Source organism: Vigna radiata, unplaced genomic scaffold (genome assembly GCF_000741045.1).
Source record: "Vigna radiata var. radiata cultivar VC1973A unplaced genomic scaffold, Vradiata_ver6 scaffold_131, whole genome shotgun sequence".
Lineage (NCBI taxonomy): Eukaryota > Viridiplantae > Streptophyta > Magnoliopsida > Fabales > Fabaceae > Vigna > Vigna radiata.
The window spans coordinates 161,408-176,561 of record NW_014543258.1 but is presented as its reverse complement, the minus strand read 5'-3'; the positions used below and the strand labels follow the sequence as shown (position 1 = coordinate 176,561).

The 15,154-nt window shown below is 43.7% G+C and overlaps 1 protein-coding gene and 1 pseudogene across 1 annotated transcript; both read left to right on the top strand.

Annotated features, from left to right (window-relative positions):
- The first annotated feature begins 9,006 nt into the window (after window positions 1-9,006).
- On the top strand, window positions 9,007-10,218 carry LOC106753481. Its single transcript, XM_014635299.1, has 2 exons — window positions 9,007-9,855; window positions 9,982-10,218. Exons 1-2 carry the CDS (start codon window positions 9,007-9,009, stop codon window positions 10,216-10,218), a joined length of 1,086 nt encoding a protein of 361 aa, XP_014490785.1.
- Window positions 10,219-13,696: 3,478 nt separating this feature from the next.
- Window positions 13,697-15,154, top strand: part of LOC106753480 — a 10,636-nt pseudogene continuing 9,178 nt past the window's right edge.

Below are 15,154 nucleotides of genomic sequence, written 5' to 3'. Positions count from 1 at the left end.
TATATATATATATATATATATATATTTGTATAAATAATAATTTTATAGAGAAAAAATGTCGAACAATAAAGAGAACTTGACAAAACAGCGGAGTAGCATGGAGAGGACAAGAAGGCACCCTGATAAATCAATGGTATATATAGAGAGGCCGACCTTGTGCATGGAGAGTTTGAAGAAGCATAAGAGGAGTTTGAAGAGCAACGTTTGAAGAAGCATAAGAGGAGTTTGAAGAGCAACTCAGCAAGATTGTAAAGTAATGCCGAGAGCATGATCAAATAGTCGAGTAATAAAGGAAAGTCGACAAGAAGCTGAGTATGATGGATAGATCGACCAAACAATTGAGTGGCCCAAAGAGGTTAAATGAAATATTAGAAGAACTTATGGAAAGCTCAGACAACCTGATGAAAGGAAAAAAAAGTTCGGACATCCCGTGGAGGTGCCTTGGTAACTCGGTAGAGAGCTTAGTTGAGAGTTCAACGTAGAGCTCGATGCATGATTCAGTTAAGAGCTCGACATAGAACTTGGTGGAGGATTTGGTTAAGTGCTTGATGAAGCATATCGTTAAGTTGGAAGAGCATAATGCCAGCTTGTTGGAGATCTTGGTGGAGGGTTTTTCGGAGAACTCAACGGAGAGTGTGGTGGAGGGTTTGCTGAAGAGTTGGCTGGAGAGCTCAGTAGATATCTCGGACGAGCAATGGACGTTGGAGATCTCGACTGGAAGCTCGTTCAACCAATTAGAGAGGCCAGATAACACATGAGAGAAGGTGGGAAGCCTGGATATTTTTGTTTGGAGACCAAGTAGTTCGGTAAAACGTAAGACCAACCCGATTAGCTTGTTGGTGTCTCTACATAGCTCGGAGGAGTATATGGAGTATGAGACAAGCCTAGTCATCTTGATGGGATTCCTATATAGCCTACAAAGCTCAACAGATAGTGTGGACATGGAGAGTTCGATACTGGATAAGGTTAACTCGGTTGATTATGAGTTAATGGTCAAGGAGGAAGTGGAGAGGTCGATGCTGGAGAAAATGAAGAGTTGGATGTTGGAGGAAATGGACAGCTCGGTGTTGAATGAGGTCAGCTTGGACAATCATGAAGTTACTTCAGAGGAACATGAGATAAGCTCGGTTAACTTATTGAGCAAAGAATTTAGAGATGGAGACGGTTGGGTAAATGTGCTTGGGTTCTTGGGAAATGGTTTGGTAAACCTGGAGAAGGAAAATGTGGAAAAGAAACTAAACAAAAATATTAGGAGATTCAACGTCTAAGGTAACTCAATTGAAGGCTTCAAGAAAATGTGAAAATCCTTAACATGAATAACTAAATAGAGAGGAAGTTGGCATATAACCATCTGAAATAGGACTTTACGCATATTAGAAAGGAGAACTGTTAACATGGAAAAGTCACCACTGGCAAGTCGAATTTCAAAATTCATAAACATGGGGATGGATGAAAATGAAGTGTGTGAAAACATAAACCAAAACAAAGTTGGTAAAAGCGAAAAATAAGATAGCTAAGATAAAGAATAAGTCAACCATAAAATAATGGAAAGAACTTGAATGTCAATAAAGAAATAAAACTAGTGTAGGATGATACACATGAAAGAGTAGAAAGAGTCAGGATAAATGGATGAAGAACCAAAAATTTAAGTTCACTAAAAAAAGTTTTCTTGAAATAACTTAAATTTGAGGTTCATTTGTGTAGTATGAGAGAGTGACTGATCGGTCGACATTGTAGTAAAAGACCAATACATGACTGATCGGTCGAAAGTGGGGGAGGGTAGAAGCGTAACTGAAGAACAGAGGGACATTGAAAGCAGTAACTAATGACCTTAATGGGGGAATATTGCACAGAAGGAAAGAAAAGATATGGAAATTATAGGCAGTTAATGCCAGGTATGGGATTTAATACCTATAAATTCAAACTTGGTAGCCAGGTATTTCACTTTTGATTTGATTACACACTTTAATCCTCTAGTAACCTAACTGACTTGATCGTCAGAGTGTCTTCTTGTAGGTCACCACCGTTCGGTCCGACAACAAGGATCTTCGGCGCACACTAGGAGATCGGGAGATTGAGGAAAGAACTTGGAGCGTACAGTCACAGATCCCTCAACAGAAACATTTTGGCGCCCACCGTGGGGCTCGAGAGTGTGTGGATAACCCAAGGAAGATCACAATGGAAGGAGAGCAACATTTGTAGTTGCTTCGGGAAATGCAAAGACAAATGCAGGAGATGATGGCGGAGATGACAGCAATGAGAGCTGAACGAGGGAACGACTCAAGGGTGCGATCGTCGCAATCAATAAATGTTGAGACCTTTCATTCAGAAAATGAAGGGGAAAGTGACCCAGCAACTCAAGAACGAACAAGGGAAGCGACTAATGCTTCAGAACTTAACATGCGGGGTGGAGGAGGCAACGGACGTGGTAGAGGAGGAAATGGGCGAGGGCGAGGAGGAAATGGGTGAGGGCGGGGAGGAAACGGGCGAGGACAAGGAGGGAATGGGCGATATGGAGGTGGAGGCGGACGTGATGGGGGAAGAAACTTGAATGACCAAAATGATTAGGAGTAGGAGCATCGGGAAGCGTCTTAAGCCCAAAATCCGATGGTTGATGATCAAGCATTGATCGAACAATCCGGCCAAGCAGAAGGACTGCACCCTTTCACCGCAATTGTCATGGGAGTGGTCATGCCAGAGAACAAGTTGTTCCCATCAGTAGAAAAGTATAAAGGGTTGACTGACCCTATCAAGCATCTTTGATCTTTTGTCGACACTATGGCTGTATACTTTTCAAACGAACTAGTGTGGTGTAGGGTTTTTTCCTTAACATTGAAGGATGAGGCTTTAGATTGGTTTCATTCACTTCAGCCAAGGATAATTGATAGTTTTGCTATGTTAAGGCAGTTGTTTAGCCAACAATATGCGTCGAACAGATCTCAGGGCTAGACGTATACAACTTTAGTAAGAATGAAGCAAGGGAAAGAGGAGTCCCTTAAGACGTTCATCAATAGGTTCAACCGAACGACACGATAGGTGAGGAATGTTGATCAGAGATTAATAGTGAGTGCATTAACGTCTGCGTTAAGGCCGAGACCGTTTGTAGACTATCTTTACGCTAAAGAGCCTCAAACGATGGATGGAGTGCAGAACAGACTAACAAGCTTCATTCGAATTGAAGATGGTCGCACGTATTAAAGGGGGCAAAAAGAGGAGCGAAGGAGGGAAAGGAGGACGTTCGGGAGAAATGAAGGAGGTGGTGTGCAGAGGGTAGGGATAAGCCTAGAATCCCTCAATATGTTCATCATACACCATTGAATGCTCCTAGGGCAAGAGTAATTGAAAAGGCTCTAAGAGCTGACTTGTTGACTATATTGAAATCGCCAACGCCACGAGGCGCTGACGAAAGTAAATACTGTCAGTATCACCAGAACATGGAGCATATAACAGAGGACTACATAACGCTGAAGGATAAGTTGGAAAGTTTGGTGCAAGCGGGGCACCTTTAGAGATTTGTGCAGCATGGGGGGAGGAATGTCCTCAAGTGGAGTCCGGCGGTCGTTTAGGGGGAACTACCCTCCTAAGAGAGACGAACCAAGAAAGAAAGATTGCAGCAGAAGCAAGAGTAGGGAGCGGTCGGTCCAGGGAGTCATCAACACCATCTCGGGAGGAAGTGCGGGGGGCGGCCCATCTAGAGCGGCTCGAAAGAGGCACTTGAGGAGTTTACATAGTGTCAACCGAACGGATATGCAGAGGAGATCAATGCTAGCTATTACCTTTTCAGATGAGGATTTCCATGCTCCCGACTTGGAACAAGATGATCCGATGGTGATCACCACTATGATCGCTCGGTCTCAAGTGAGAAAGGTTTTAGTCGATCAAGGAAGCTCGACTAATATATTATATTGGAAGACCTTTACGCAGATGGAAATTTCGGAAGACGCCATTATGCCCTTCAATGAGCAAATCGTGGGGTTCGCTGGGGAAAGGGTGGACACTAGAGGCGATGTTGATTTAAGAACGAGCCTAGGGGTGGATAAGAACGCTAAGGAGCTAAAGGTCAGGTTTTTGTTAGTGGATGCGGAAACTTTGTACAATGTCCTCTTGGGACGACCATGTTTGAACGCTTTTGGGGCTATTGTCTCGACTCCCCATTTAGCATTGAAGTACCCATCTGATGATGGGGAGGTTCATACTGTTCGGGCTGATTAAAAGATGGCCCGTGAGTGCTACGCGACGGGGTTAAGGGTGAAACCAAGGAATTCTGAACCCGTGGGTAAACGGTCGGAAGTGGCTATGCAGGAGTTAGACCCTAGAGCGCACCTGGAAGATCGAATGGAGCCGTTGGGTGAAGTGCAGCCGTTCGTTATAGGAGAAAATGGAGAACAATTTACTACTTTGGGGCGTGGTCTCACTAAGGTCCAAGCCAGATCGACCGAGGACAAATTGCTTAAGAACAAGGATTAGTTTGCATGGACTGTGGCAGACATGTCGGGGATTCATTCTGATGTAATATCGCACAAGTTATCCTTGTTTAAAGATGTCTGGCCAGTGGTGCAGAAGAAGCGGAGGTTGGGGGAGGAGAAGAGAAGAGCAGTAGATGGGGAGGTTAGTAAATTGTTAGAGGCAGGATTCATTCGGGAAGTGAAGTACACTACATGGTTAGCCAACGATGTGATGGTGAAGAAATCCAACGGAAAATGAAGGATGTGTACAGGCTTCATAGATCTGAATAAGGTATGTCCGAAAGACACTTATCCTCTTCCCAATATTATTGGCTTGGTTGATGGAGTTTCCGGGTATGAGGTTTTGAGTTTTTTAGACGCTTACTCAGGTTATAATCAGATTCCTATGTATCGGTCGGACAGGGAGAAAACTACCTTTATAATGGAGCGATCCAATTAGTGCTATGATGTCAGGCTGTTCGGGTTGAAGAATGTGGGAGCTACCTATCAACGATTGATGGATAAAGTCTTTCAAAACCAGATAGGGAAGCGCATGGAGGTTTACGTGGATGACATGTTCATAAGGAGCCGGTCGGTAGAGGAGCACGTTCTGGATTTAGAGGAAGTACTTCGTCAGGAGCGCAAGTTTGGAATGCGTTTGAACCCTTCTAAATGCACCTTTGGCATTTCAGTCGGGAAATTTTTAGGGTTTATGTTAACTTCCCGAGGAATTGAGGCAAATCGAGATAAGTGTTGAGCGATGTTGGAGATGAGGAGCCCACCAAATTTGAAGGAGGTGCAGAGATTGGTAGGGCTTTTAACGTCGTTGTCCCGATTCATCCCAATGCTGGCTGAGCGCATCAAGCCAATATTGAAGATTATGAAAAAGGATGCAAAAGGGCATTGGGACGAGCATTGTGAGAGAGCTTTCAAGGAGGTTAGGGAAATTCTCACCGAAACTCCTGTCATGAGGCGACCGGATCAAGGTTGTGAGTTGCAGTTATTCTTGGCGGTCGATGAGGAGACAATCAGTGCAACACTGGTGCAAGAAACTCCAGAGTTCAGACCGATCTACTTCGTGAGTAGAATTTTAAAGGACGTAGAGACTAGGTATCAACGGTTGGAGAAGGTGGTTCTAGCTCTGTTAATTGTTGCACGGAGGCTCAGACCGTATTTCCAGGGGAGTCAAGTGGTAGTACGCACAGACTATCCTATCGCGAAGATCTTAAGAAAGCCTAACCTGGCTGGAAGAATGATAGGATGGTCGGTGGAACTTTCGGAGTTTGGCTTGTGCTACGAGCCACAGGGATCTGTCAGGGGACAACATTTGGCGGATTTTGTAGCGGAATTACCTATGGAGGACAGAGGCGATCATTCATGGAGACTCTTTGTCGATGAGTCATCCGGTCGACAAGGTGGGATGGCAGGGATTGTTCTGGAGGGCCCGGACGGTATGGTGATAGAGTAGTCCCTGATTTTTTTCTTCAAAGTCAGTAACAACCAGGCTGAGTACGAAGCTCTACTGGCTGGGATGGAGTTGGCAAGGGACTTGGGAGTGGAATTTCTTGAATGTAGGACTGATTCGCAGTTGGTAGAGGAACATATGAATGGCAATTTTCAAGTTAAGGATGAACACTTGTTGCAATACTTCCACAAGTCCAAGCAACTGGTGGCTCAATTTAAGTCCTTAGAGTTGAAATATATTCCTAGGGAGGAGAACGCTAGAGCTGATAAGCTGTCCAAGTTGACTTCTGGTAAAAAGAAAGGGCACTTGTCTTCGATGATTCGTCAAATCATGACTAAACCGACGATAGAGTGTTTGCAGGTGAGTCGCATGGCCGATCAGGAAGATTGGCGAAGAGAGTTCATTCTTTTGATTAAACAATGGGAGGAGGGAAAGACTCTTCGTCCAAGCTACGCCAAGCAGATAGGCAAATATGTCATTGTCAGAGAAGAATTGTACAGAAGAGATTATGTTACCCCAATGTTAAAATGCTTGGCAACCGAGGAGGCATAATATGTTTTGAGGGAGTTGCACGAGGGAATATGCGGTCGGCACAGTGGCGGGTGGGCGCTCAGAGCCCGGGCGTTAAGATCAGGATTTTTCTGGATCACGATGGAGGAACGTTTTTCTTGAGATGGAGATTAGTTTCCCAAAATGGGACGAGATTGATTATTCAGGGGATCTGATTTCCTTTACCAGGCTAGAGGGAATTGAGGATTATCATTGACCATTGCGAGAACAAAGAAAAGAGAGGTCATTCATCCGAGAAAACCGGACAATCAGAAAACATTGGAAACCCTAGACTGCCACTGATCATCACTACCTGGTAGGAAAGGACCTCGCGGCCAGAGGAGGAGAGGATTGAACTTCAGGAAGAGAGCATAAGGGAACAGAAAAAAAAAAGGAGAAAAATCCAATTTCGGAAAGAGAAGAAAGAGAATAAAGGGAAAAAGGAGTGGGACAAAGAGGCATGTGCACAGATGAATGAACAACTTTTTGTAGAAGCTTTTTGTGGTGCAGTGGAGGACCTTTAAGGTAGCTTCAGAAGGGCGAAGATCAATTTCCTGGTTACATTTCCTTTCCCATTCTTATTGGACTTTTTGTTTTCATTTTATTGTCTTTGCTTTTATTGCTTTAGCTTTAGAATTTATTTTATTATTGTTTGCTAATAAAAATAAAAATTTAAAAATCATAAAAATTAAAATCAATAAAAAATATTTTGAAAAGGTTTAAGCACACGTGCGACCGTTCGTGTAGGCCTTGTGCTAAAAATCTTTTCCTTTTCTTTTACAAAAACCTTTTTCCTTCTTTTATAAAAGTAATAAAAAATTTATTTTAAAAAGGTTAATAGCACACGCGCGACCATTCTGTCGGCCTTGTGTTAAAAACCTTTTTTTTCCTTCTTCTTTTAAAAATCAACAAAATTTCATTTTAAAGGTTTAAGCATAGGTGCGACCATTCTGTCGGCCTTGCGCTGAAAANCCATTCTGTCGGCCTTGCGCTGAAAACTTTTTCTTCTTCTTTTAAAAGTCAACAAAATTTTATTTTAAAAGTTTAAGCACAGGTGCGACCATTCTATCGGCCTTGTGCTGAAAACTTTTTCTTCTTCTTTTAAAAATCAACAAAATTTCATTTTAAAGGTTTAAGCACAGGTGCGACCATTCTGTCGGCCTTGCGCTGAAAACTTTTTCTTCTTCTTTTTAAAAATCAACAAAATTTCATTTTAAAGGTTTAAGCACAGGTGCGACCATTCTGTCGGCCTTGCGCTAAAAACTTTTTCTTCTTCTTTCAAAAATTAACAAAATTATTTCAAAGGGTTTAAAGCACACGTGCGACCGTTCGCGTAGGCCTTGTGCTAAAAAAACTTTCCCCTTTTTTATATAAAAAATACCAAAAAAATATAAAATCTTCAAAAACTAAAAACATTTTCAAACAAACAAACAATCTTTCAGCTAGAACTACGTAACCCTGATTTCTCACTTTCAAGGTCAATCCTAGTTGGGCACAAAAAATAAAAAAATATTTTTGTTTCTTTAGAATTTTATTTTCTGGGATAATTAAACATTTTGAAAAACCACATCAAGTTTGCACATTTAATTAAAGGTACTGCCTTAGGGCAGGCGTTGTAGGGTGCTAACACCTTCCCTACACGTAACCGACTCCTGAAACCAAAATCTGGTTTTCATAGACTAAGTCTTATCATTTTATGGTTTTTCCGTAGTTTTCCATAATAAACTATGGTGGCGACTCCAAACTCCTTTTCAAAATATGTTTTCTTTTTTGGATTGTCGTCCCGTCGCGATTCCGGTTGCGACAGATGGCGACTCCGTTGGGGACTTTGAGAGTCAGGCCATTTAATTAGATGCGCAAATTCGATGTGGTTTTGCTTTATGTTTTTCTTTCCCTTTTTCTTTATCAATGTTTGATGTTTGAAATAATTGCAAATTGAACCCTAGGGTAAAAAACATGTTTATATCAGCCTGGGAATTTTTCTGGTTGTTTTGCAGGTGAGGGTTTGGGTGCATTCCATTCTCCCTTCACACACACACTTTATGCATATCATGAGTGAGGCCCTATACCCGGGTCTGAGTATAGCTTAGAAATAGAGGGGTTGTGTAGCGGTGCCACTTGGGATATTCTTCCTGTTTGGCTATCGTGAGAACCCCAACTAGAGTTTGTTCTTTTCATTTGTATCTTCACACCTAGTTGATTACTCGACTGTTGTGGAGGTGCTATGTTGGGGGCCATAGCTCTACTAACCATTGATCTTTAGGCTCAGGGAACCATCCTTGTGAGGTTGCATATACCTAACCTTGGACCTTAAGCGTTGAACCTTCGTTAGGGCACAAAAGGGAGACGCGTGTATTCCTATAACCCCCACTCTATTTTTTTTAAAGGAAAACAATAATAATGTCATCGCATGTTCATATTATGCATGCGTTTTGTTAGTCATAATATTATTTACGTCGTTATATTGTCATGCATCATGTTCATACATCATTTGGTAACATGTTGGTTTTAGGGGAAATCACAGGCATTTGCGTGATCATATACAGGATGGAAGTTGATGCAAGATCCGGTGCTGCACCACAGACTGGTTCTGCCATTTTAAGAAAGAAACCTTGCCTAAGGATTCATGAGGGAAAACTAACAGGGTTGATAAATTTAGGCAAGAGGCTGAAGACCATAAAGAGGGAAACTTTCAAGAAAAAGAATGGAAATCTTTTGAGCCTAATGGAAATCGAAGTACAGCTGCCTGCTATCACAGCTCTAGCCCGATATTATGACTCTCCGCTAAGATGTTTCACCTTTCAGGACTTCCAGCTGGCGCCTACTATAGAAGAATTTGAGCACATCTTGGGTTTACCACAAGAGGGTACCACGCCGTATCAATACTTGGAGCATCACGCCTCCATCTCTACCATTGCCGCCATAATGAGATTGCGTCCCAAGGAACTAGAAGACAAGTTGGTAATGAGGAATCAAGTGCGTGGACTGACACAAGGGTATCTTGAACAGTATCTGTATCATCTGGCCGATAGGGAAGAGTGGGAGACTTTTATGGATGTTTTGGCTCTCACCGTGTACGACATCGTCTTGTTTCCCAGGATGGAAGACTTAGTGGATTACACCGCTATTGATGTCTTCGTGGCAAGAAAGACGAGATCAGAGAACCCCGTAACAGCAATCCTCGCAGATGTGTATGGGACCATGAGTTTTATCCATGAGAGAAAAGGGAAGAAAATCCTTTGTTGCTTGCCGACGTTGTATGCATGGATGACCGCATGCATGTTTAAGGGGGTGGTTGATGTCGGGTGCTCATCGAAGGATCCGTCGCACCAAGGGCTTAAAGAAAAAGGAGGAAATGAGTGGGCCCATTTCTTTGCTGGCCTATACGGGGGAAAGGTAAGATGGCATCTTCCTTGGCTTGGGATTAAACCATCCATCCATCATTGTGGCGATTTCCCTAATGTACCTCTCATAGGTGCTCGATATTGCATCAATTACAATCCTGTTTTGGTTCAAAGGTAGTTCGGGCATCCCATGAAGGGGGCACCTTCACCAGATTCTCTCACAGCATTCTTCATCTACTATGAGGACGGACATTGCACTGAAATGTTAAGGAAGGTTAGAAGCGCTTGGAAAAATGTTGTGCGAGCCGAAAGGGATTTGAGGGTTGGAGTGGTGGATAGCAGGGCTGGTTATCACGCCTGGATCCTGGAAAGGGTGGAGAAGGTCAAATTGCCTTTAAAGCGAATCAATGACTAGCTAGCTAGTGAAGAACCATCCCAGGACCTAGAGAGTGAAGAAGTGAAGCAATTAAAAGCGGAGATGGAGAAGTTGAAAGTGAGGAATGCCAGGTTGGAGAAGGAATTACAGATTGCGCGTAACGATTTTGTGGATATGAGGAATGATAAAGAAGATAAGTCGCGAGCCTATGAAGAAATAGTTAGAAGCCAAAACGCTGAAAGAGGCTACGTGTTCCGATTGAAGCAGAATCTTGCAGCAGCAAACAAAGAGCTAGCCATGAGAGTAAAAGAGAAGAATTCAACTTTGGAAGAAGGGAAACAGTGGAAAAACCTCTACGAAGAAGCCAAAAGAGACAAGAGAGAAACCCTAAAAAGACTAAGAAAAGCTCAGATTCATGTAGAAGAAGTGGGGCAGTAAATGAAGGAAATGGCTATGTCGTTTGAGGTAGGTCTGACCCAAGAACGCTGGAAGCTAGCAGAAGCCGAAAGGGAGCATCAGGCCATGCTAAGACAAATGGAAGATTACATTGAAGAACAAGAGGAATGATGGAGGTCGATGGAATTTGAAGAGAGGCATCAGGCTTTGGTAAGGCGAATGGAAGCTCACATCGCAGAACAAGAAGTGGCTCTGAAGCACTGGAAGGAAAGCTTTTCTCAGTTGGCTGCTTTGGCAAATGGAGCAATCGAAGATATCCCCAGAATGGTGTTGAATGCCGAAGCAAGTGCTCACTTTCGTAGCCCACCGGCAGAAATAGAACTTTTTATTAATCATTGTAAATGGTTAGTAGGTGAGATCAATTCCTTAATTGCCCGAGCTAGGGACTGATGTACTTGGAGATCTTTGTATTTTGTTCCTTCAGGAAATAAACTGATTCTTCTTTAAACGAAAAATGTGGGACGTTGTTTAGTACCCAATTGCGTTAATTTCCATCAGTAATGTCATCGTGATCCTGTGATTTCCACCTATCATTAGCATGCATCACACTTTTTTTAGCATATTTCATTTTTCGTCTAATTTGAATTAATTAAATAATAAAGCAGTATAAAAGTGAGGAAAAACAACGTCGAGACTTCCACGACATCCTTACAGGACCTGGGCTAATTCGAGAATTATGGAGGACTGGGAGGAAGCACACGAGGTTGTCAAGGCCGACATCAGCCAGCTGAAGGATCAGATCGGCCAGATCCTCGCCGCCATAGAATCTTTGAAGACTGCAGGAGAGTCGTCGTCGGCACAAATCAAGGGGAATGCTCCCCCTTATCCCCCAATGCTTAACACCTTAAGCCCATCGATTCCTTTCCCGATGTACGGTTTGCCGCCGGGATACACCCCTCCTACGGGAGATTACTCGGAAGCTGAGCATGTGTCATTCTCTTTTCCCACCACCGTTAATGTACCGCCAATCGGCACTCAGGGTCCTACCTCGGTGTCAGCACCCTTTGCAGGAGTAGGGATAGACGAGACGATTACGCTTGCAGGAACGCGAGTGACAGTGACACCCCAACCTGTACACATGGCTGCTAGGGAAAACTCCTCAGCCAAGGCTACAACACACACCGCCTTGCATGGAGTACTTAATAGCGTTGACGGAACCAAAAGCAAGCTGGAAATTTTGGAGGAAATTCTGGAGGATTTGGCGATGTTGCAAGATTGAGCCTGGTCCCTAGCGTAAAAATACCGCCTAAGTTCAAGGCCCCGGAATTAGAGAAGTATAAGGGTAGTACTTGCCCTAAAAGCCATCTGACCATGTACTGTAGAAAGATGGCTGCATATGCGTATGATGAACAACTACTCATCCACATTTTCCAGGACCGTTTGGCTGGGGTGGCGTTGAACTGGTATACCCACCTAGAGTCATCTCGTATTCGTTGTTGGGCGGATCTGGCCGACGCCTTTGTGAAACAATATGTATACAATACCCATGTTGCACCAGACCGTCTGCAGCTGCAGAATATGGCGAAGAAGGACAATGAAACCTTTAAGGAGTATGCCCAGAGATGGAGAGAGCTAGCTGCGCAAGTCGAGCCGCCGTTGTTTGATAGAGAAATGGTAGCAATGTTCGTAAACACGCTCCAACCCCCATTTTACGAGCATATGGTTGGAAATGTATCCGTCAATTTTGCAGATGTCATCGTAATTGGCGAAAGGATTGAAATCGGGTTGAAGAATGGAAAGATTGCATATGGCCCGTCCGCGGCCACAAGCTACAAAAAGCCCAGCTTCAATCCAGGAAAGAAGAAGGAGGGAGATGTGCATGCAACGTCGATAATGCCCATGTGGAGAAGTCAAGCTCCCACTACTAATTATCAACCATACTTAAGCACAGCTCCCTATGTTGCTAATGCCTCGTTTGCTCATCAGACTAGCCTCAACAACAACAAGTGCATTATTCACCGCAACGTATCCCAATTGAAGCTTGGAGAGCGGGGACCAACGTGAGCTCGAATCTGAATGCGGGGCAAAACGCCAACCAAAGGAGGAATCAGTTTGTTAACTTTACCCCCATCCCTATGGCATACACTGAGTTACTGCCTAACCTGGTCAAAAAGGGTCTGGTCACCGTTTTCCCGATGAAGCCTGTACAACCCCCATACCCCAAGTGTTACGATGTAGAGGCTAGGTGTAGTTACCACGGGAGAGGCGTGGGTCATTCAACTGAGCGATGTGTGGCTTTCAAATATAAAGTACAGGCTCTGATCGACTCTGGATGGTTAAAGTTCTAGGAAGACAAGCCTAGTATTGAGGCTAACCCATTGTCCGGGCATGGAAGTACCTCGACGAATGACATCGAGGTTGAGAAACATAATTTGGTAAGGGATGTGAGCGAAATATAGAGTTCTAGGAGGTTTATTTTTGAGGCTTTGATGAAGGTTGGTATGGTAAAGGGCGACTATGATGTGAGCACGACATGTGCACTCCATCCGGACGCTGGACACTCTATTGAAGAGTGCGTTGAATTCAAGGATCTTCTACAAGACCTGCTTGACAGAAATCTGGTACAAGTATGCCACAAAGACAGAGAGGAAGAGGTGTTTGCACAAGCCGATGGGGAATCTGATGTGACTCTGCCTGAACCGTTGGTGATCCGTTTCACTAGGACCACTCTCGCACTAGTAACTGAAGGAAAGCCGGCTATTGTCATCCGGGTGCCATCCCCCTTTTCTTATAAGAACGAGAAAGTCGTCCCTTGGAGATATGGGGCGATTGTGTTAAATGTGGGAAAGGATGCAGATCCAGCCGTTGAAAACATATCGAGCATTGGTGGAATGACCAGAAGTGGTCGAATTTTTACACCACCAGAGTTGGCGAGAGGAAGAACCAATGATAAGGAAGCAAAAATGGCCGCAAAAACAAAGGAGTTCTTGAAAGGAAAGGGGGTGCAGGCTAAAGAGACCCCTTACAAGAAAAAAAGGAGGAAATATCTGAAGAAGAAGCCAGTGAATTCCTAAAATTTATATAGCAGAGTGAGTACAAGGTGGTGGAACAGCTGAACCGCATGCCCGCTCGGATCTCCTTATTAGAATTGCTCATGCATTCTGCTTCCCATCGAAAGTTGCTGATGAAGATACTCAGTGAGGCTCATGTGGAACAAGGCATTTCTCTAGACAAGTTTGAGGGCATCATTGGCAACATCGTTGCTAATAATTATCTCCCCTTTACTGATGAGGAGATACCTATGGAAGGAAGAGGACATAACAAAGCCCTTCATGTCTCGGTGAAATGTTTGGATCATGTAATAGCATGTGTTTTGGTGGCCAATGGCTCCTCCTTGAACGTCATGCCGAAAGCAACATTGGAGAAGCTACCCTGTGATGGAATGTATATGAAGCCGAGCTCTATGATTGTTAGTGCCTTTGATGGCAGTAAAAGGGAAGTGATGGGAGAAATAAATTTGCCGGTCCAAGTCGGTCCATGCATTTTTCAAGTGACGTTCTAGGTCATGGATATCCTCCCGGCCTATAGTTGTCTGCTGGGTCGCCCATGGATCCATTTTGCAGGGGTTGTACCCTCCACACTGCACCAAAAGCTCAAGTATGTTACGGGGAATAAATTGGTGATAGTGGCAATAGAGGAGGATCTGTTGGTGAGTGGACCATCGTCCACCCGCTATATTAAGGCAGCAGAGGAAGCTCTCGAGACAGCTTTCCAATCTCTAGAAATTGTGGGAAATGCCTATGTAGAGCCATTCCCTATAAACCCGCATCTGTCGCGTACGTCTATCATTATGGCCAAGGTGATGTTGAAAGAAGGTTATATGCATGGGAAAGGCTTAGGCAAGTATGGACAGGGGCGAGCATTCCCTCTGGAGGCCGTTGAGAACAAGAACAAGTATGGCCTGGGATACAAGCCTACCAAAGAGGACAGGAAAAGGCTGATGGAAGAAAGGAGAGAGCGCAGTCTTGCTCGAGTGGAACGACGGGAGCCCAAGGTCGGAAAGATTCATATCGGCGATATCAAGAAGAGCTTTCGCAGTGCTGGATGGGTTAACATTGGCCATATAGCAGCCGTGGGAGATGAAGATGGATCGGAAGGGTCAGGGTTTGTGCGGGCATGTTCCCCATGTGCACAACTCGACAATTAGGAGATGCTGGAGTTACCCGTGATGCTTAATTCGAATGACATGTAATAATTTTAATTTATCCTATAGCTTTACCCGGGGCTTTAGGATTCATAACTTACGGGTTGGCACTTTTAGTTTTATGCTCAGTGTGATAATCAAATTGTGTTTGTTTGTGTCTTTATCATCATTTTGCATTCTTCATCATTTTGCCCAGGAGTGCAAAAGACTAAGTGTAGTCTATTTTGATGAGTCGATATTTTATTGATTTCACTTAGCTTATTGTACCGAATTTAATCAAGGAATTGTGTTTATTTGTTCGGTATTTTCCCGTTTTTCCTAATTATGCTTAATTTGATCAGAAATTCTAATTTTAATTAATTTGAATTTTCTGAG

What these genes read in the sequence shown, in the direction of transcription:
- LOC106753481 (XM_014635299.1), top strand. Translation starts at nt 9,007, where the DNA reads ATGGAAGTTGATGCAAGATCCGGTGCTGCACCACAGACTGGTTCTGCC. An exon ending in CTGGCCTATACGGGGGAAAG is followed by an intron (nt 9,856 to 9,981) that starts GTAAGATGGCAT and finishes GTTCAAAGGTAG; the next exon opens with TTCGGGCATCCCATGAAGGG.